General features: G+C 35.1%; 1 protein-coding gene across 1 annotated transcript in view; it reads right to left on the minus strand.

Annotated features, from left to right (window-relative positions):
- Positions 1-3,554: 3,554 nt before the first annotated feature.
- Positions 3,555-19,096, minus strand: part of PTPRB (protein tyrosine phosphatase receptor type B) — a gene marked incomplete at its 5' end in the record, with an annotated part of 87,521 nt that continues 71,979 nt past the window's right edge. The window contains 12 exons of the mRNA XM_070947880.1: positions 3,555-3,781; positions 5,439-5,559; positions 8,006-8,141; positions 8,379-8,542; positions 9,199-9,321; positions 12,487-12,621; positions 13,391-13,467; positions 14,397-14,487; positions 14,652-14,733; positions 15,410-15,427; positions 15,528-15,608; positions 15,957-16,056. Of these exons, the coding sequence (XP_070803981.1) occupies positions 3,759-3,781; positions 5,439-5,559; positions 8,006-8,141; positions 8,379-8,542; positions 9,199-9,321; positions 12,487-12,621; positions 13,391-13,467; positions 14,397-14,487; positions 14,652-14,733; positions 15,410-15,427; positions 15,528-15,608; positions 15,957-16,056 (1,151 nt within the window). The remainder of the gene's footprint in view (positions 3,782-5,438; positions 5,560-8,005; positions 8,142-8,378; positions 8,543-9,198; positions 9,322-12,486; positions 12,622-13,390; positions 13,468-14,396; positions 14,488-14,651; positions 14,734-15,409; positions 15,428-15,527; positions 15,609-15,956; positions 16,057-19,096) is intronic.

The raw sequence follows: 19,096 nt of genomic DNA on the forward strand, positions 1-19,096 counted from the left end.
TATTTATATCTTTTTCAAAGCCACACACATACTAAGCTGACATTATATTATTGGTAATATTGTCAGGATTTTTCTCCTTTTGTTTTGCTGTCCGGCTGGTTGTAAATTTTATCTCTCCTCTTGAGGTTAAAGTCTTGGTTGCTTTGGGAAGAGAAAAGACAGCTATGCATGCTTTTCTCCACTCTCAAGCACCCATATGTTTTGTCTATGTTGAATATGCAGTCATATAAAGTGTGTATAAATGTACTCTGGTAGTTCAGAATTTCACATTTGGAAAGTCATACTGAGAATACATATTCTAGAGAACATATTTTCCACTCTTCACTTTCCTCTACTAAATACCACATTCTGGCTAAATGATCTCGTAGGCATATTACTTGCAGACTGAGAGGAAGAATTATATTATAAAGCCCACCATTCACAATTATAACACACATCCAATATCAAGAATGTCAGACCAGTGGTGAAATCCAATTTTTTTTACTACCGGTTCTGTGGGTGTGGCTTGGTGGGGGTGGTGTGGCTTGGTGGGCGTGGCAGGGGAAAGATACTGCAAAAATCTCCATTCCCACCACACTCCAGGGGAAGGATACTGCAAAATCCCCATTTCTTCCCCACTCCTGGGGGAAGGATATTGCAAAATCTCCATTCCCACCACACTCTGGGGCCAGCCAGAGGTAGTATTTGCCGGTTCTCTAAATTACTCAAAATTTCTGCTACCAGTTCTCCAAACTGCTCAAAATTTCTGCTACCAGTTCTCCAGAACCTGTCAGAACCTGCTGGATTTCACCCTGTGTCAGACTGTAAGAAATGATTAAAGAATAAATATTCTTATTCAAGCAACCTATGAATTAAAAGCAAGTTCATACAGGGACTGAAGCATTTGAGAACTATTAGAACACGGTGGAAGCATTCAATATGTAGAATTCTGTAGAGTAAATTCTGTAGTGTAAATTCACTTCAGTTTAGTTCACATTTTACAGATGTATTGTGGGAGTTTTCTTTCAGCTAGTCACTGCATTTTGTTGTGACAATGCACCTGATCTGCAAAATACTAAAAATGAAACAGCGTCTGCTCCATCTGTCTCCTTGGTGACAAGGGGATCGTGCTGCTTCTGAATTCCTTCATCTCCCATGATAGACACTTATTCTAAATTTAACTTTTTTGGGGGGGGGGTTGCTTATAGGAGATAATATAAATTGATATTTTTTATATCACCCAGCTGATATAAAAATATATTATGGCTATATGATTTACTTAGCACAAATGCATAGCAGAAGCCTATTCAGTTTCTAGCATTTTCCATTCAAAGACACATTTAGTTCTTCCATTCAACTGTTCCACGTTCCAGCCAAATAATTGAAGGACAGCATTATGCAATTTTACTATTGTTTGGAATACTAAGTAGAACACTAGAAAAACTGTTTGAAAACCTGTGAAGTATAATAACTGCTTCAGGTTGATAATTGCAATCGTCCACCTAATCAATTTTTTCAGACAATATGTATTATTAGGGAAAAATGTTTTCCTCTTAAAACATAACTAATTATGAAAGCATCAGATGAACACTTCAGCAACCAACTCTAACATATTTGAAATTTCATGAAAATAATTAAATTTCATTGTGTGGTGGTGATACATGATTTTCTCATTGCCCTTAAATTACCTGGATTGTAAAATAGTCAGATAAAATAGTAATCATCAAGGAAATACATATTCTTGGTTGTAATAAATATAAAGATTTCCCCTCTCCCATTGTGTCTGACTCTATGGGGCAATACTCATCTCCATTTCTTAGCTCAGGGAGCCAGGGCTGTCTGAAGATACTTCTGTGGACATGTAGCCAACATGATTATAGGCCTTGGCACATAGAATGCTGTTAACTTCCCACCAAAGGGGTACCTATTAATGTAGTTGCACTTGCTTGCTTTTGAACTGCTAGATTGGCTGGAGCTGGGGCGAGTAGCTCACCCCATCACATGGCACTTGGGTCACGAACCTGGGCTGTCAAGCTCAGGGTCTTTAACCGCTTTATCTAATTTGTTATAAAATATCCTTAAGGTAACTTTGCAACTTTCCTTCTATTATTTGATCTGAAGATTTTGTTCATTTATTTATTTATTTACCTAGGAGAAAGTAACTTGGTGAGACTAATTTCTTAATAAATACATAAAGCTTTAGGCTAGAATGCTTTTACAGTGACATCACCTTTTATTTCCTGATAGTCTTATCTATATTTATTTATATACTTTATTGCTATCCTATCGTTATTTAAATCTGATTTTTCTCTTGTATTTTTTTTTTTTTACTATAAATGTGAAGCTCAGACATCTTGCTGGAAAGATGGCATACAAATGAAGCAAGTAAAGAAATAAAATTTATCAGAAATTTTGAATATTTTCAGAAAGATCACATCATAGAAAAAAATGTGAATAAATCATTAATTTGTATGCAAGTAAATCCAATAAATCTTTTTCAGGAAACACCCAATTGGCAATGAACGTTTTATAATCATAAAATTGCTATTGTCAATTTTTTCCTACCTACAAAAATGCTGTCAGAATACTTAAAGATGATGAACAATACCTTTTAAATTTTCCTTACGCTGAAGAAACCCTCTCTTTCAATATTAGAGGGTCTTTCATCAGATTAGGATTTGATTTTATATAATGACTAACCTGTTCAAAAAAAAAAATCACAGAGAGCTTGTAAGATTTTATACAAAATGTCTTTTAAGATGTCAGCAGTTTCTTTTTTTTAATCTGGGAAATTTTATGCTTTATGCTTGAAAAAAAATTTGTTCTAGTACTTAAATGCTAGCAAAAAAGGAAAGTTAACTGAAAGCTTTTGGCCATGTTTTACTCAGACATTTGCAGTGGCCCAAGACATATGGCTGATTTCACTCTTTGCTCCATTTTCAAAATTCAACTAAATGGGCAATGACTCTGGCTGCATCAGGAGCAATGAAGCAACAACTGCTTGTGAATCTGAGATTAGACCTTCCTTCCTTCCTTCCTTCCTTCCTTCCTTCCTTCCTTCCTTCCTTCCTTCCTTCCTTCCTTCCTTCCTTCCTTCCTTCCTTCCTTCCTTCTTTCTCTGCCAAGCTCTTCAAAGGTGATTCTGGGAGATGCACAATGATTTTGAAAGTAGAGGGAAGATCGCATTGCAGACACAGCTATATTGACTCTACTTCCCTTGACTTCTGTGGTTTGAGATAGCTAACCTCACACTGGGCCATGAAGAAAATAGTATACTTATTTCTGTAACTCTGTGGGCTCTCAATAAGGTTATTAAGGCAAAACCTGTTATTTTCAAAAGTCTAGGAAACTTGACTTTGTTGGAGAGCTTGGGATATGCAGTCTGTATTTCACATGTGTACAAAGATGGCTAGAATAAGATACGAATCATACGTTAGCTTTAAAGGATGATTTGGGGAAAAAATCACATGTCTTGATAGATTTTCCACATAAGATAGTTTATAAGGAATATTTCATTAAAATAATTTTAACATAGAAAAATAGCATTATCTGAAGAATAATATAAACAATATAGATAAAACATATTTACATATCAAAAAATATTTATCTACAACAATATCTATTATATTTAAATTATGTATTTTTAATTATCACCAGACTAATAAATTATACACAGCTTCAAACACGTCTGGCACTTGTAGTGCATAAAATATTTTTAAAACTTAATTTAAAAAAACCTAACAGATAGAACTGCAAAAAAGCAGGAATCTGTTTGAGCTTTAGTGCCTTGAATAAACAGCATCTGAAACAAAAAGAAAACTGTAATTAGAAAAGTACAGAGAATGATTTTCAATGAAACCCAGTGAATACATTCTTATGAAAGTACAGTAGTGATTGTATGTAGTAAAATATAAATCATATGGCACCATAAATAATATAGAACTGTATGTGCATGTAAAATGTAACCTTATCTTAGAATAATAGCCAAAATATTCAACTTTTCCTTCCTGCTGTAAGAAAAGCAGGGATTCAGCAAAAGGGATACTTTTACAGATTTCCAAGGAACTGTTTTACAATATAGAGCATTGTAATCGTAACAGAGAATTTTCAAAAGCTTTAAATTAAATCACAAAAAGAATGAAAAATCATGAAAGTTAAACATGTCTGTGTATTTGTGTATAATGTATATTATAAGATTTAACACAAAGTATTACAAAATTTATAGCAGTTTCTTTCTCTGTAAAGTTCATTAATCTCTTCAGTCCAACTCAGTATAATTCAACAAGGCTAAAATAATAGAAGTTCCTGGATGATGTACATCAGGGGTGAAATGCATCTGGCACGTGGGATCCAGTAGTGCTGGTGGCGGGTAGTTCGGACAACTGGTATCAGCGGTGGTGGGAAGCTCCGCCCCCCCCAAACCGGGACATTGTCACGTCCCAGTTTTGAGAATCTGCGCATGCACAGAAGGCTTTGCGCATGCACAGATGATGGCGCACACGCAGACAACGGCACATGCCCGGCGTGTGAACATCAGCGAACCAGTAGGAAATGTAAGTACATTTCACCCCTGATGTACAGGTTGTTAATCAAACAGATTGTGAATACACAATAGACTGATTATTATCTAGGTTTTCCCTGCAATGTGTAAAATGAAAGAATTTTAATTCTTTTGTGTATGCCTTCCCACAGGACTAAAATTTTAACTGTGAAAAGAGAGAAAAGCAAATCAGTGTTTTCTGTTAAGATGATTTGTTTGTATAAGTAAATGTGTCAGATTTTGTTTGTACAACATACAACTCCAGAAAAGGAGGACTTGTAAGATACAAAAATGTGAAATATCACTGCATTAAAAACAGAATATAAGAAGCCTAGCACTAGGGTGATATAAAACTCATCCACTAAATTTTATTGATACCCAATTCAGTGAAAAAATGGATCATAAATATACACCTGTTTCAATGACACTATATTGATGGATAACTTGAGCAGAGCAAACATTGTGTTATTGTTGTGTAGATCCAAAAAACCAAATGAAGAAAGAGGTGACACAGTGAGAACCGATGCACACGACGGTCCTGCTTCCCTCCTCAGTCTATGGCAATTGAACAGGTCCATGACAAATGAACATACCAGTAATTTAAGTGAACAAACTCTCACCTCTATCCAGTCTTATGGATCAAGCTTCCACTCAACCAGTACTTCAGAAAATGGTATCAACACATATCTTTAACCAACCTTTTCACTGTTACTGGTTTTAATTGATTTTACTGCTGTATTGTTGATTGTTGTTAAACTTTTATACAAACATAAATGTGGTGTTATCAGTTTAATAATAGTAATGATACCAGGCAGAAAAGAGACAAAGGGACAAAATAACTAAAACAAAATATTGATGGAAATGATTTATTCAGCATAATACTGTGACCATTTGTAATGTTCATTAAATTCATTCTTACCTCTGGGATACTCTGGATTCACATTTTCATATATTGGGAACAAGGGATTTTCTTGCTCACTGCGTAGCTTTCTTGCTCTTAAGACATCTCTCACACATTGGTGTAAATATACATATTGACACTACAATGAAGACAAAATACATATTAAAAATAGACCTTTTCCCCTATAAAGCTTTTAACTGTTAGTAGGTTCATCTCCAACATATATAAAACATAGTAAAAAAGGAAAGATTTCCCTGTCAGCCATGTCTGAGTCTAGGGCATGGTTCTCATCTCCATTTCTTGGCTGAGGGAACCAGCACTATCTGAAGATAATTTCGATGGTCATGTGGTCAGCAGGGCTATATGCTAAAGGCACATGGAACACAGTTACCTTCCCACCAAAGTGCTACCTATTAATCTATTTGCATTTGCATGCTTTTGAACTGCTAGTTGGGCAGGAGCTGGGCCAAGTAATGGGAGCTCATCCTATCTCACGGGCGTTCGAGTCTTGAACCCAGGCTGTCAGCTATCTAGCTGACAAGTTCAGCATCTTTAACTGCTGAGCCATTGTGCCTCCTGCCCCTTAAAACATAGTAAATTGGAGAAAATACAATCTGGCTGTTTGTTTCAGAAATGTAGAAGATCCTAGTTATATTTCCTTATTCCACTTTGATAATAATACATTATTTTTCTAGTTCCAACACATTTAATGCTTAATTCTCAATGTAGTTTAATCAATTAATCAAAACCTAAGTATTACTATTCCCTCCCCATTAATATATTAATTAAGAATAAGTTACATTAATAGAAGATTCTATTCTAGGGTTCTAGGGTGACAAAACAGAATAGTTTCTTTTAGAATCCAACTAATAATATACCATCATTTGAATAAGTTTTCTGCACTTTTCTCACATAAAAACAACAATCTGCCCTTTTCATTTGTTTTCCAATCATGCATCACTTGCTACATATACTGATCTCATCTTTTAAATGTAAAAATGAGTTATGGCAAGACTTCATAAATAAATAAATTTAAAAAAAACCACGTTATAATGGAATTATGATCTCCCAGCTTCAAAGAAATAAGCTCACACCTATGAGCTTCTCACCTATCTGATATCCTACTTGAACACCTGCTTATCTGATGATTTTTTTGAACACTCATTTTCAAAGCATCGTGAATGTCATCTTTGAAAACATTGCCTCTCTTTTTCTAAGACCAACACCCCGAAACAGCAACCCTATTTCGCCCAGTGGAAAAAGAATCCAGCTTATTTATCTGAAGTATTTCTAGAGGATCTATAAATTATTTTCATATAAATGGATAGTGAATTTGGCTTTATGCCAGAATTGGTGAAAATGGTTTTAGCATCCTTCCACCCATTATAAAGAACTGCATTTTGCATGAGATTGGTGCCATGCTCCTTAATAGTTAATTAGGCAATTAGTTTCTTCTCAGAGTTGAAAAGTTAAATAATTAAACATTCATATCTGTAAAAATGAAGACATAGGTAATTGTAAATGTAGGTCTAAGTGAGGCTGATGGCATAGAAGATGAGGAACATGAAGATTATTGCCATCGTTATATAAACTCTCAACTGATCAGTATCCTGGCTGATTATAAAGTCCCAGGTTTTGTAGGTTTGAAATCCAGGCACTCACAATAATCTTTTCTAAGCTGATGGTGAAATAAAGGGCAGAATTTTCCATTAGGGCTGGGATCAGATTTATTTTCTTCTACTCCTCAACTGTGTTGACCCTATATCACTGCCGGTTTTTTTGTAACACCATATATTAACCCTCAGAATTGTGGGAGACAGTATGGCCAGGTTTTGCCAATTACAACTTCAAAGTTAACAGCACAAAATTGTAAAAAGGAATTGGGGTTCATATACCGCTTGTCCTTTTGTTGATGCATGAAAACTGGGAGAGAGGCAGGATCCCAGAGTAAGAGAGAATGGAGGAAAGATATTTGACAAGGCAAGTATGCATTGCCTCTGTTAAGAGCAGAAAACAAGAAATTTGTGAGGCTAACAGGTGAAGGAAGCACAAGTAAAAAAAAAAAAAACCCAGCAGAGGTGATGTAGATTTGAGGAAGAATGGGAGAAGGTGAAGGTTGGAAAGTCCCATCCTTGAGTATCTAGAATTGTGCATATTATATTGTAAGCTGTTCTTGGTAGATGGTGGTCCAGAAAGATAGGATTTAAATCCAATAAATATACACATTAATAAAAGTATGCTGTTGATGGGAAATCAAGAAGCATTATGATTAGCTGTGAAGAGGCTGAGTGGACAAAAGCCTGGGAGCAGAGTTGATGATGGAAGGGTAAAGAAAGTATGACAGAAGTCAGAAGCCTAAGATAACAGAAGAAGAGGAGTTTTGAAATGAAAGATAGGAGAGAACTTAGGTCATAAAATTTAGGACAAGATATATAGTGAGATGATGGTAGGAAAGAAATGGAGACTTAGGGATCAAGGAAGAAAGGAGACACTGGTTTTCTTCTATAGATTTCAATGTTATAGTTAGCTGGAGATCTTTAGCCATTTTGATGATACTATATTACCATTCTATATTTAAAGCTTACCTCTGTTTGGACCATGTGAACCCTGTGAAGCCTAAGATCATACACTGCCCCATAAATATCCACCAAATCCTTTGAGTCCAACTGTTGAAGAAGTCGATCGAGTGCAATGAATGTCCCTGTTCGACCAACACCGGCACTGAAAGAGAAAACAAGACCAATGCCACACCAGATTATGTCTCCATGCCTTTTTTGCCAATGTTTTATGGATAATTAGTTCAAGCCAAACTGGAATTGATATTCCTTTTTATTTTTTCAATTTCAGAAATGAAATTTAATGATTCAAGGTTTGCTGTCGCCCTTTGGAAAGAAGCAAAATCACTTTTTAAAATGAGCTATCTGTGTATTTTTGAAAATACTGTTGTGCAGCGCATACCTGCAATGAACTACGGTTGGCCCAGCCTGAGGGGTCCGATTGATATAATCTCTTACAGTCCTCACAAACTGAATGAGCGACTGGGTGGTTTCTGGTACACCATGGTCTGGCCATACAGTGTAGTGGAATTGGCGAATAAGTCTAGAGGAATCAAGTTGCTCTTCCTATTAAGTCAATAAAATAAAGATAATAATTAGCCTGGGAAACAGACGCTACAGAACACATGAATATGTGCTAAGTTTTGGAGAAAAGTTTTTCATAAAGTATAAGTACATAATGTCTACTTTACTGGTATAAAATGAAAATGTTCAATAATAAAGTTGACATGTTGAGAAATAAATGACAGGCTGATTTCTTGAAATATCCATGTTATCACTCCAATATAAGATATTGTAATATTTTTTCAATTCACAAACATCAATCCACATAATTGAGTTGTATATAAGAAATAGATTAGCAGAACAATATTCAGTAAGTTTCTTTAGAAGGAAACTCAAATGGATTTACTGAAGATCCATTCTTAGATTAATGGATATAGCTGTCTGGCTGGTTAAGTAGGTTTAGACCAGGTTATTTGGTTAAGTGGACACCTTTAGGAAACATCAGAGATATTAGTCAGAGTGGGAAGAAAAAAATGTGGAAAAATGGACCACTTCATACCATATTGCTGCCATAAACCTATATGGACTACATATTGAAAGCATTACCTTAAATAGTCCTGGAGCTGCACCCTTAATATAGTATCTCTTTCACATTTAACAATAAAATGAAATAGTGTATCTTTTTTGAAACATTTGATTAAATAGTTGGAAATACTTACACTGGAAATCTTAAACTCTCTTATTGTCCATTCTGGGAGGACTGATTCAGATAGCATCTGGACTATTAAATCACCATAATATAAAGAATCCTGGTCAAAGGGCCAATAATGATCACATTTTACCTAGAAATTTGAAAAAAGTTTGCTTTTAAAATTACAAAGCTGTATTTATCACTATACAGCTAAATAGCTGTGCCATTCTTTAAAGGGATGCTCCACTTTGTAGGAGGTTAGGGCAAAACATCTTCTCAAAGCAACTGTATATCCTTCTAATTTTTAATAGCAAATCGATGCAACTATGTTGCTTTGCATTATTGGGCTTCAGTGCTCCTTCAGCCTTCTCCTTCAGAGCTGGCTATGGTACTTCTAGGTTGAGTGGCTTCAGCAGATGTGGTAGGTTTGCCAACTGCTATCTGGCTTTGAACTTCCTGAAGCCTGTCAAAGCTTTTTGGGAATCTTAAGCAAATAGTGTATAACTATGCCATAGCTCATGTTAAAATCACTCTGTTTGGAGTGATCACAACATGTATGTTGTGATATTTCAGGCTGGATTGTTTTGGTGCATGCTTCAGGCCATCATGGGAGTATTTGAGCAGTGCTGAGTGAGAAACCCTTCACCCATAGAACTGAACTGAAGAAGTTTGAGGCAATGAAAATGGTTTTGCTAAGGTGAATTATGGCACCACTTCACTTCTATGAAGAGAATCACATCATCTGCTTGGCCAAATTTCTTAGTTGAAACAAAACAAGTTGCTTTGCAGAGATCAATGAATATATACTTTAATTTTATAGCAAATTATGCAGATACAGATGTTTATAGTCTATAAACATATAAATATAAATCCAAATAAACCATAAACTATAGTCTGATTTTCCTAATCTAGAGAAGAATGTACAAGCACCAGACTAGAAACCAGGAGACTGTGAGTGACTTTGCTGGGTGACTGCACCAGTCCCTCTCTCTCAGCCCAACTCACCTTAAAGGGTTGTTGTGGGGAAAATAGGAAGAAAGAGTATTAGGTATGTTCACCAATATAAATTATTTATAAAAATAGTACTGCAAAGGTGGAACAAAAAAAATCTACCGTGTTTCCCCAAAAATAAGTCTCTGTCTTATATTTTTTTAAAGCCTAAAATAAGTGCTTGGCCTTATTGCCATGCGCTCAAAAGCTCAATTTTTTTTTTTATATGCCACCCTTCTCCGGAGACTCAGGGCGGCTTACAATGCGTTAAGCAATAGCCTTCATACTTTTGTATATTTTATACAAAGTCAGTTTATTGCCCCCACAAACTGGGTCCTCATTTTACCCACCTTAGAAAGGATGGAAGGCTAAGTCGACCTTGAGCCTGGTGAGAATTGAACTCACAGTAATTGCAGGCAGCTGGATGTTAAATGCTGCCTTAGTAGGAGGCATTAGCCTCCTACGCCACGTATTATCAGGGGATGTCTTAATTTGGGGGAAACAGGGTAAATCTGTTTTGTATTGTATTGTTTTGTAAAAGTAAATACTTTTTTGTATTTAAATACAAACCAGTAAGAAGCAAACCGGTCTGCTTTGCTCTTTGCAGTGGTTTTTGCGCAGCAAAAGGATCAATCAAGGATCAATAGCAAAAGGATCAATAGCATATAGGATCAATCAATGATTTGTTTGATCCTTATATGCTATGTACAGTATCAGTTTACAGGTAGTCCTTGATGTATGACCACAATTATGCCCAAAATTTCTGTTGCTAAGCAAGAGAGTTGTTCTGTGCGTTTTGCCCCATTTTACAACCTTTCCTGCCACAGTTATTAAATGAATCACTCCAGTTGTTAAACTAGTGACATGGTTGTTGAAAGAATCTGGCTTCAAGTAACTTCAGTAACTTCAAACAGTCACTAAATGAACTTTTTTTATATTTTGTTTTTAAGGATCTATAAGAGGTGATGTGATAAACCAAGATCATTAATATATTAGTAACACTCAGCTCTATTTGTCCTTATTTGAGTCAGATGAAGTGGTGCAGATGTTGAACTAGGTCAAGAAACCATGCCTTGATTCTAGTCAGATGGAGATCTTATGATAGGTGGGTTCTGTATCTGTACAGCTTGTTCTAAATGAAGGAGTGGATATGTAGCCCGGAAGTCTTTTAATCAGGTCTTGTCTTTTGATGTTTGGAAGCTTCTGGATCATTCTGTTCTTTATCAGCTTTGACTAGTTACAAATGTAATAATTTCTGTATGATGTTTACCTAATACAGTTCATGTTCTATTAATTTTTTTATTACTACTATACATGATTCATGTAGGCTACTTTGACAATAACCAAGAAGCTTCAGCTAGGATAAAATATGTTAGCCATAAGTGAAATTGATACAGCAAGAAACATAATTCTGTACTGGTCTTTTCTGAAATCAATAGAAGGCACTAGTGCTTATCTTTACCATTTTAAATAACTTAAATTTAAAAGATCCTTTTGCTTGCTTATGATTTAGCATTTGAGAATATAGTCTGTTCTACATCTTCTCCTAATAAAGATAAAACTGCACATTTTAGTTGAATTAACTCTTTATGTCAACATGGAATTTGCCTAATAAAAATGATCATATTATTGAATACCACCTAATATCCATATGAATGAAAAGCCATTTAAAAACTGAAGTAAATAAATAGACAAATCTTCATGAAGCTTCATTTTTTGTCAAATTTTGTCAATATTTTTGTAAGTAGGTAACAATTCTGCACAATTATAGCTTAGATTCAGATTTGCTCTTTTTATTTGTAAAGATAGAATTGTCTATGAAAAACGAAAAGTGAGCACAATTAACTGTCCACAGCTGCCTGGTTTTTATTGGATGTTCCAACACTCCAACACCAATTCAACTGGGCAAAATGCAAACCATTTCTTTGTCCCATTCCATAGGTGGATGTTTCTGTGAGAAAATTCACTCATGCAATATATGTAATCCATTGTGTGTATGTAGAACTTTGTGCATTAGTGACATATGAATATTTGATACCACTGAATACTAGGACCCCTCTATCAAGGTTTCCCTTCTTTTCACATGGAACATGCCTTCATCAGTTTTGGGTGATGGTCTAAAAGCTTGTGAAAAGGTTATAAATAATGATCGCAAGCCAAACAGCTAACTGGATTTCTTATGTGTGTCTTTTTTGCATAAATTGTAAAGCTTCTACTACACGGTGACATGCAACAAGTTCTGTCGTGGATGCTATCATTGGATTTTATCAGTGCTAGATGATATAATCTTTTTGTGAAGTAATTAACAAATAAGAAAACCACTCACCCGGCCCTTCTCAACACACTGAGTTACCATGACAACATTATGAACATTCTGTTCCCATGCCATTTTCCAGAAATCATCCTTTGTGCCAGGCAAAGGTCCTTGAGTTGCAATGTATTCCCTACGGAAATTATTGCCCTGTTGATTCAAAGGCTATGATTAGTTCAGATAGTGCCATAGTAACCAGAGATAACTTTCCCTATTCTTGGTTTTAAAGCACAGTATTCATACTTCACATAAGAGAGGGAATATCCATGCAGTCATCAGGATGAAAAGAACTATCAAGATTACTTTGTCTCAAAGAAGCAACTTCATCTTTTTACTAGTCAGGATCAATCATACAATAACACACAAAAGCCAAAATAACAACAACGTCAAAACCTGGCCAAAATTATGAACGAAGACAATTCTATTTTCCGGAGGAAAATGTTTCAGCTAGATTAAAATTTTCTTCTTCCAATTTCATGGGTTCCTAAAATGTTTCTATTGTGTATATATCATTTTAAAGGTGGTATCTTCTGATACATTTGGACTCTAATTCCCACCATCACTTCCAACACTTATCACTGACTCAGATAATTATAGATTATAGAAGCTATATAAGAACACTCATATGACGATTTGTGGTCCTTTATTGCAAATAACATCATGGCATATTACCATTTTCTTTTACTTCATAGCATCTATGTGTTTGTGGGTTCTAATGCTCTCTAAAAACATGTTCAGTATGTGGCCTTTAGTGATAATGGAATTTCAGTTTTATGGAAACTCGTTTGGCACAGTATTAAGAATTTGATTGTTTAGAAGACATGGACAGGAAGAATTTAGAGTTATAAGAACTTCTCTTTGGATGAAAAAAAGTATATTTTTAAAAAGAGTTCATATAAAGGAAATATGGATCACTTACTGGGATGTAGCTTGCATTGATATAATCAGAACATGGATCATCATCTACATTTGAAAGTTTCACTCTTGTTGTGTCATCTATAAGGAGGATTTATTATAATAAAAATATGAACCATTATATACAGTTATTAATTTCTTTTACTTACATGAACCACAGAAATAGAAATAAATATTTACTACCAGTGTTTCTCCAAAAAGAAGGCCAGGTCTTATTTTCTTTTGACCCCCGAAAAAACGGGTAGGCCTTCTTTTTGGAGGGTTCTAATTATTGACTCACCTTGTGGCGGTGGCGTCAACAGCCCTCCCCAGCAGGAGCCCATTGCTGGCCCACTTCTTCTGCGGCCGCTTGCTGCCACTCGCACGCATTGCCCTGGCCTCCGTTTTGCCTTTAGATGCCTGCCGGAAGGCATCTGCAGCTGATAACAGAGTTGTTATCCGCTGCAGATGCCTTTCGGTAGGCATCTGAAGGAAAAATGGAGCCCAGGGCAATGCGTGCAAGCGGTGGCAAGCAGCTGCAGAAGAAGCAGAGGCAGGTGTCGGGGTGTGCAAGGCCTGATAAGTAGGGCAGGTCCACCACCCCCATCCCCACTCTAGCTTATTTTTTACCTGTGTGCCTCGCTCCACCACCTGCACCCCAGGGTGGGTGGGGTCTTAATTAGGGTTAATTTTGTGGGTGGGGCTTAATTTAGTCACATGCGCTCAAAAACGTGATAGGGCTTCTTTTCAAGTTGGATTATCTTTTTGGAGAAACACAGTATTTTTCCAGTCAACATTAATGCCTTTCATCTAGACACATTAAAAATCAGGACTAGGTTATATTAACTAGAAGTGAAATTATACCTTTCACCTGAGATATTAAATGATCTACATAATTTTTTTAAATATAAAAAATAAAATATTATTTTCAATTATAACTCAATTCTAGTGTAAAGATGTCGCTTGTTCTTGCTGAAAAAAATAAACAAATAAAAAAAAATAAATGGCTCACATTCACCCTTATAACTTACATGGTAATATATTATTATATCGGTTCTTCCCTCGGTTCTCTGGCAAAAGTGCTATGTCACATGATTGGTTTCGACCCACATCCTTTAGATCCTATAGAAAGCCAACATAAAGGAGATGAAAATAGATTATATATAAATTGAATAAATAAATGATATGCATTAATATCCCCCTTTTATAATACAACATTTGCTAGCCAAGGCTAAATGAGAATAGAACATGGTTGCGATTATTTTTTCATTCTCCATGGTCCTTACCTCATATTCTTTAGATAGGAGGTAGTTTGAATCTGCCTGAAGTTTGGTGAAGTGCATTTCAAACTGATTTACTTTTATTAGGCTAAAACATTCAAAAAAGAGAAAAATCTGTTAGCAAGGGAAGAAACAAACAATCAATGAAAAAAAGTTCTTATCTTTTTAAAAAATACATTATTATTATTATTATTTTTAATAATTTTTATTAAACAGTTTTTAAAAACCAACCAAACAAAAAAACCAACCAAACAAAAACAGATATTTACATCTTCTTCTTTTCAACATCTTTGCATCAGTAATCCATATTTATACATTTTCTCTTTCTTATCTTAATCTATCTTTTATACATATATTTCTAGTATATCATATATATATATATATTCTCTTAATCTAAGTATTTTATTTACATTCAACATAAATGGATGTATAGGTCCATTTACATCCATATATGTACGGAAAGAAAATAGGTTTCCTTTCCACAATTTATATCTTCCCATTTGTTTCCATATTCCTCCACCTAATTTAACCATTGTTTAGTTTTTTTTGTCCCCCTTTTTTTCCCCCTTTCTTCCCCAACCATTTATACCATTTCTTCCAGACTAAGTATTATTCTGTTTCATCTTTTTCTTGTATCTCCTTTGTGAGCTTATCCATTCCATAATTTTTCTAATCACCTTGTCTTCTGATGATATGTCATTGTTTTTCCAGTTATGGGCAAAAAAAAAAGTTCTTATCTTAAGTGACTTGGTATTGGCTCTTACCTGGATGTCTTCCGGTTCCTTTAAGATGTTTGGGGAAGAAAAAAATAACAGGTCAGCTGGTGATTAAGTAAAGATACCATCCCTACAGTAGGCAAAATGCAAAGGTAGTCAACCTTACCCTTTTTGTCCCAAGTTCAAATGAACTGATGGCCTATCCTTACGAATACTTAGTTTTGCTGTTGCTCTTTCATGGCCACTTCTGCAATACAAGAATTTGATCAGGATTATATGTAATGCTTAGAAGAAACAATATTCTTTTGTTTGACCAGGAAAGGGTCTTTCTTTTGCAATATCTGTTGCAAGAACAATGAAAACAAATGAAACTTTCTAACATCACAACCCTCTGTTTCATTGCAGCCTTGCACATGATTCATGTCATCTTCACACCATGGAACTGGCTCTGACTTATGCCACCAAATCATTAAGTGAATATCTATCCATATATCCTGATTTAAATACATGTAGCATTTGGGAATTATTGTACAATAATTGGGAAAGTAAAATTCCCTTTGACCCAGGAAAGAATGAAATATCAACTTCAACTCACTTTATTTTTCGTCTGCAAACAAGCAATCCAGTGATAGCCATAACCATAATTATTAAGAATAAACCAGTGCTCATGCCTTCTACAACTCCGAATGAAGACTCTGAAATAATTGTATGAGATAAAAAAGAGAAATAACATATAGAGTCTATTCATAATCCTTTGTTTTATGATGTTGTAATGAACAACAACAATCAGTCTACATGCATTTACATTCAACTTGCGAGCATGGAATTTGGGTCATAAGTTGTCACCATTGCTAAATGGGTCATCACTCAATTTTTCAAATATTTTTATGGTGGCCATTAAGTGAATGGTTGTGGCTATTCAGCAAATCCTATGGTTGTTACAAGAATCATATTGTCATTAAGCAAGTCAATCATATCCAATGGCAGGGGTTTTTTTTTCTGCCAGAAAATGGCAAAATAAAACTGCAAATTGTGGTCATGTGACCAATGGGGGTTACAATCAGTTGTAACTGCAAACTGGTTGCTAAGTGGCTGAAATGCACTCATGTGACCATGGAAGGGTGGGGATGCAGCTTTTGTAACTTTGAGGATGGTTATAAATGGATTTTTTGAAGTCTGTTGTAACTTTGAATGGTTGTTAAGCAAGACTACCTGTAAGGGTAACTTCATTTCACTTAATTCATACAATCTACTAAATACAAGTTTTTAAAGAACATTAAAAGAGCTGTGGTGGCACAGTGGTTAGAATGCAGTACTGCAGGATACTTCCGGTGGCTGCTGGCTGCCTGCAATTTAGCAGATTGAATCTCACCAGGCTCAAGGTTGACTCAGCCTTCCATCCTTCTGAGGTGGGTAAAATAAGGACCCAGATTGCTGGGGGCATTATGCTGACTCTCTAAACCGCTTAGAGAGTAAAAGCACTGTGAAACGGTATATAAGTCTAAGTACTATTGCTATTGCGTCCCGGTCCATAAAGGGCTGCAATTGCTATTGCAGCCCTTTCTGGACCGGGACGCCTTGCGCACGGTCACTCATGCCCTTGTCACCTCCCGGCTGGACTATTGTAATGATCTCTACATGGGGCTCCCCTTGAAGAGCACTTGGAGGCTCCAACTGGTCCAGAATGTGGCTGCGCGGGTGGTTATGGGCGCAACCCGTTGTGCCCATGTGACACCCCTCCTGCGCGAGCTGCACTGGCTCCCAGTGGTCTTCCGGGTGCGATTCAAGGTGTTGGTTACCACCTTTAAAGCGCTCCATGGCATAGGACCAGGGTACCTTCGAGACCGACTTCTGCCACCAGTAGCCTCCCACCGGTCAGTTCGCTCTCACAGAGAGGGTCTCCTTTCGGGTGCCATTGGCCAAGTTATGTCAGCTGGCGACACCCAGGGGGAGGGCCTTCTCTGTGGGAACCCCAGCCCTGTGGAATGAACTGCCCCTGGAAATGGGTAAGATCTCCGACTTCAGGGTATTTCGCTGTGCCCTTAAGACCCTGCTGTTCCGCCAGGCCGGGCTATCAATGTAATGATTTTAAATTGGATATTTTAAATTTTTGGGGATTTTAATATTGAGCCGAAATTATTTAATAATTTTAAATTATTTTAATTGTTGTTTGTCTTTGTGCTTTTAATAGGCTGTACACCGCCCTGAGTCCTTCAGGAGAAGGGCGGTATAGAAATAAAATTATTATTATTATTATTATTATTATTATTATTATTATTATTATTATTATTATTATTATTATTATTATTATTTGTTGAACAAGTTAAAAAGGCTTTGTTTACCATTTTTCTAAGCCACAATAGTTCACATACCTATATATAAATAATATTTATCAGTTTCCCATTATAAACATACATAAGTATTATTTACAAGGAGAACAATTAACAAAGCTATATTTTATTGTATTCTTTTGTTCTCAAATGTTCAATTAAATGTACAAAATTATCATATTCTCATTATTTCAAATAGACCTGCATTCACCATATTATACAATGAGTATACAACAGTATTTTTTCTATCTTTTAGACTAAAAATTACAATTCTTAAATTGATAAGGCACATTCAGAGGCATTTTCCTTCCTCATTGCTTCATGTGTTAGTTCTATTGATATTACAGTAACTTTTGATACCTTCAATCATTGTATTCTTTTAAGACATCTATCAGATAGTAATGTGTATATGCACATGATTTTTAATTGGCCTTTTGGATCTTTAAAAGAATTGAAATACTAAAATGGGCAAGCGATGATGGATAGAAATAGAATACCTCCTGATATAAGATTTGTTCTATTGAGAATTAGAATAGAGGTAGAACATAGAAAGAGGAAAAATATTATTATGCATATTCCTATATAATATTTTAAAATATATAGATATAAAGATCAGAAGTTGAAAGATGATTTTATTATATATACTTAAATAATATTACTATGGTTATTAGTATTGTGTATTAAAATATTGAATAATTAAATGATGAAGGATTATATACAATGGAGGAACAAGTATTAACATGTTAATAGCTTTAATTTTAATATTTATAATATTATTATAAGTGTATGATTAATGTAACTAATATTATCAATATTATCATTATTATTTTGTATTTTGTAAAACTAACGATACCCAGATGCCACACTGTTCATGTATTCAATACTTATGTATATTTAAAAGTAAAAAAAATTATATATATATAAAAAAAAGCTCTATCCAATCGTTCATATAATTTCAGTAACATATATGCAAATTTTGATAAAATTATCTAGGGACTTGGAGTTGGACACATACACCAAACTATTTCTCTTTTTCCTCTAATGACAATAAAGAGGAAATTTTGAATTTAGAGACAGAATATAGATTAAAATATTGAGATTTATTCTAAATGACAAATGCATCTCAATTGGGAACAGAACTGAATCTCAAATATATTCTATTCTGTAAAGGCTGTAGATGTTAAAACTCTATCTGAACTATCAACTCCACATCTTACAATGCTTGTAAACCATTGAACACAAGTTCAATAGCTTTTTCTGGCAAACAGAATATATCCAAAGGTCACAAGGTGACTTTATGGAATGCTGCCTCTAAAAATGATTCAGGAAAGTCAATATCAAACTACTAATGCTTTGGAATAGCTAATCTCATCTCAAAATCCAACTTCTTCATTCTCATTTTTCT

Source organism: Pituophis catenifer, unplaced genomic scaffold (assembly GCF_029215685.1).
Source record: "Pituophis catenifer annectens isolate HBS135680 unplaced genomic scaffold, rPitCat1.0.hap2 SCAF_7, whole genome shotgun sequence".
NCBI lineage: Eukaryota > Metazoa > Chordata > Lepidosauria > Squamata > Colubridae > Pituophis > Pituophis catenifer.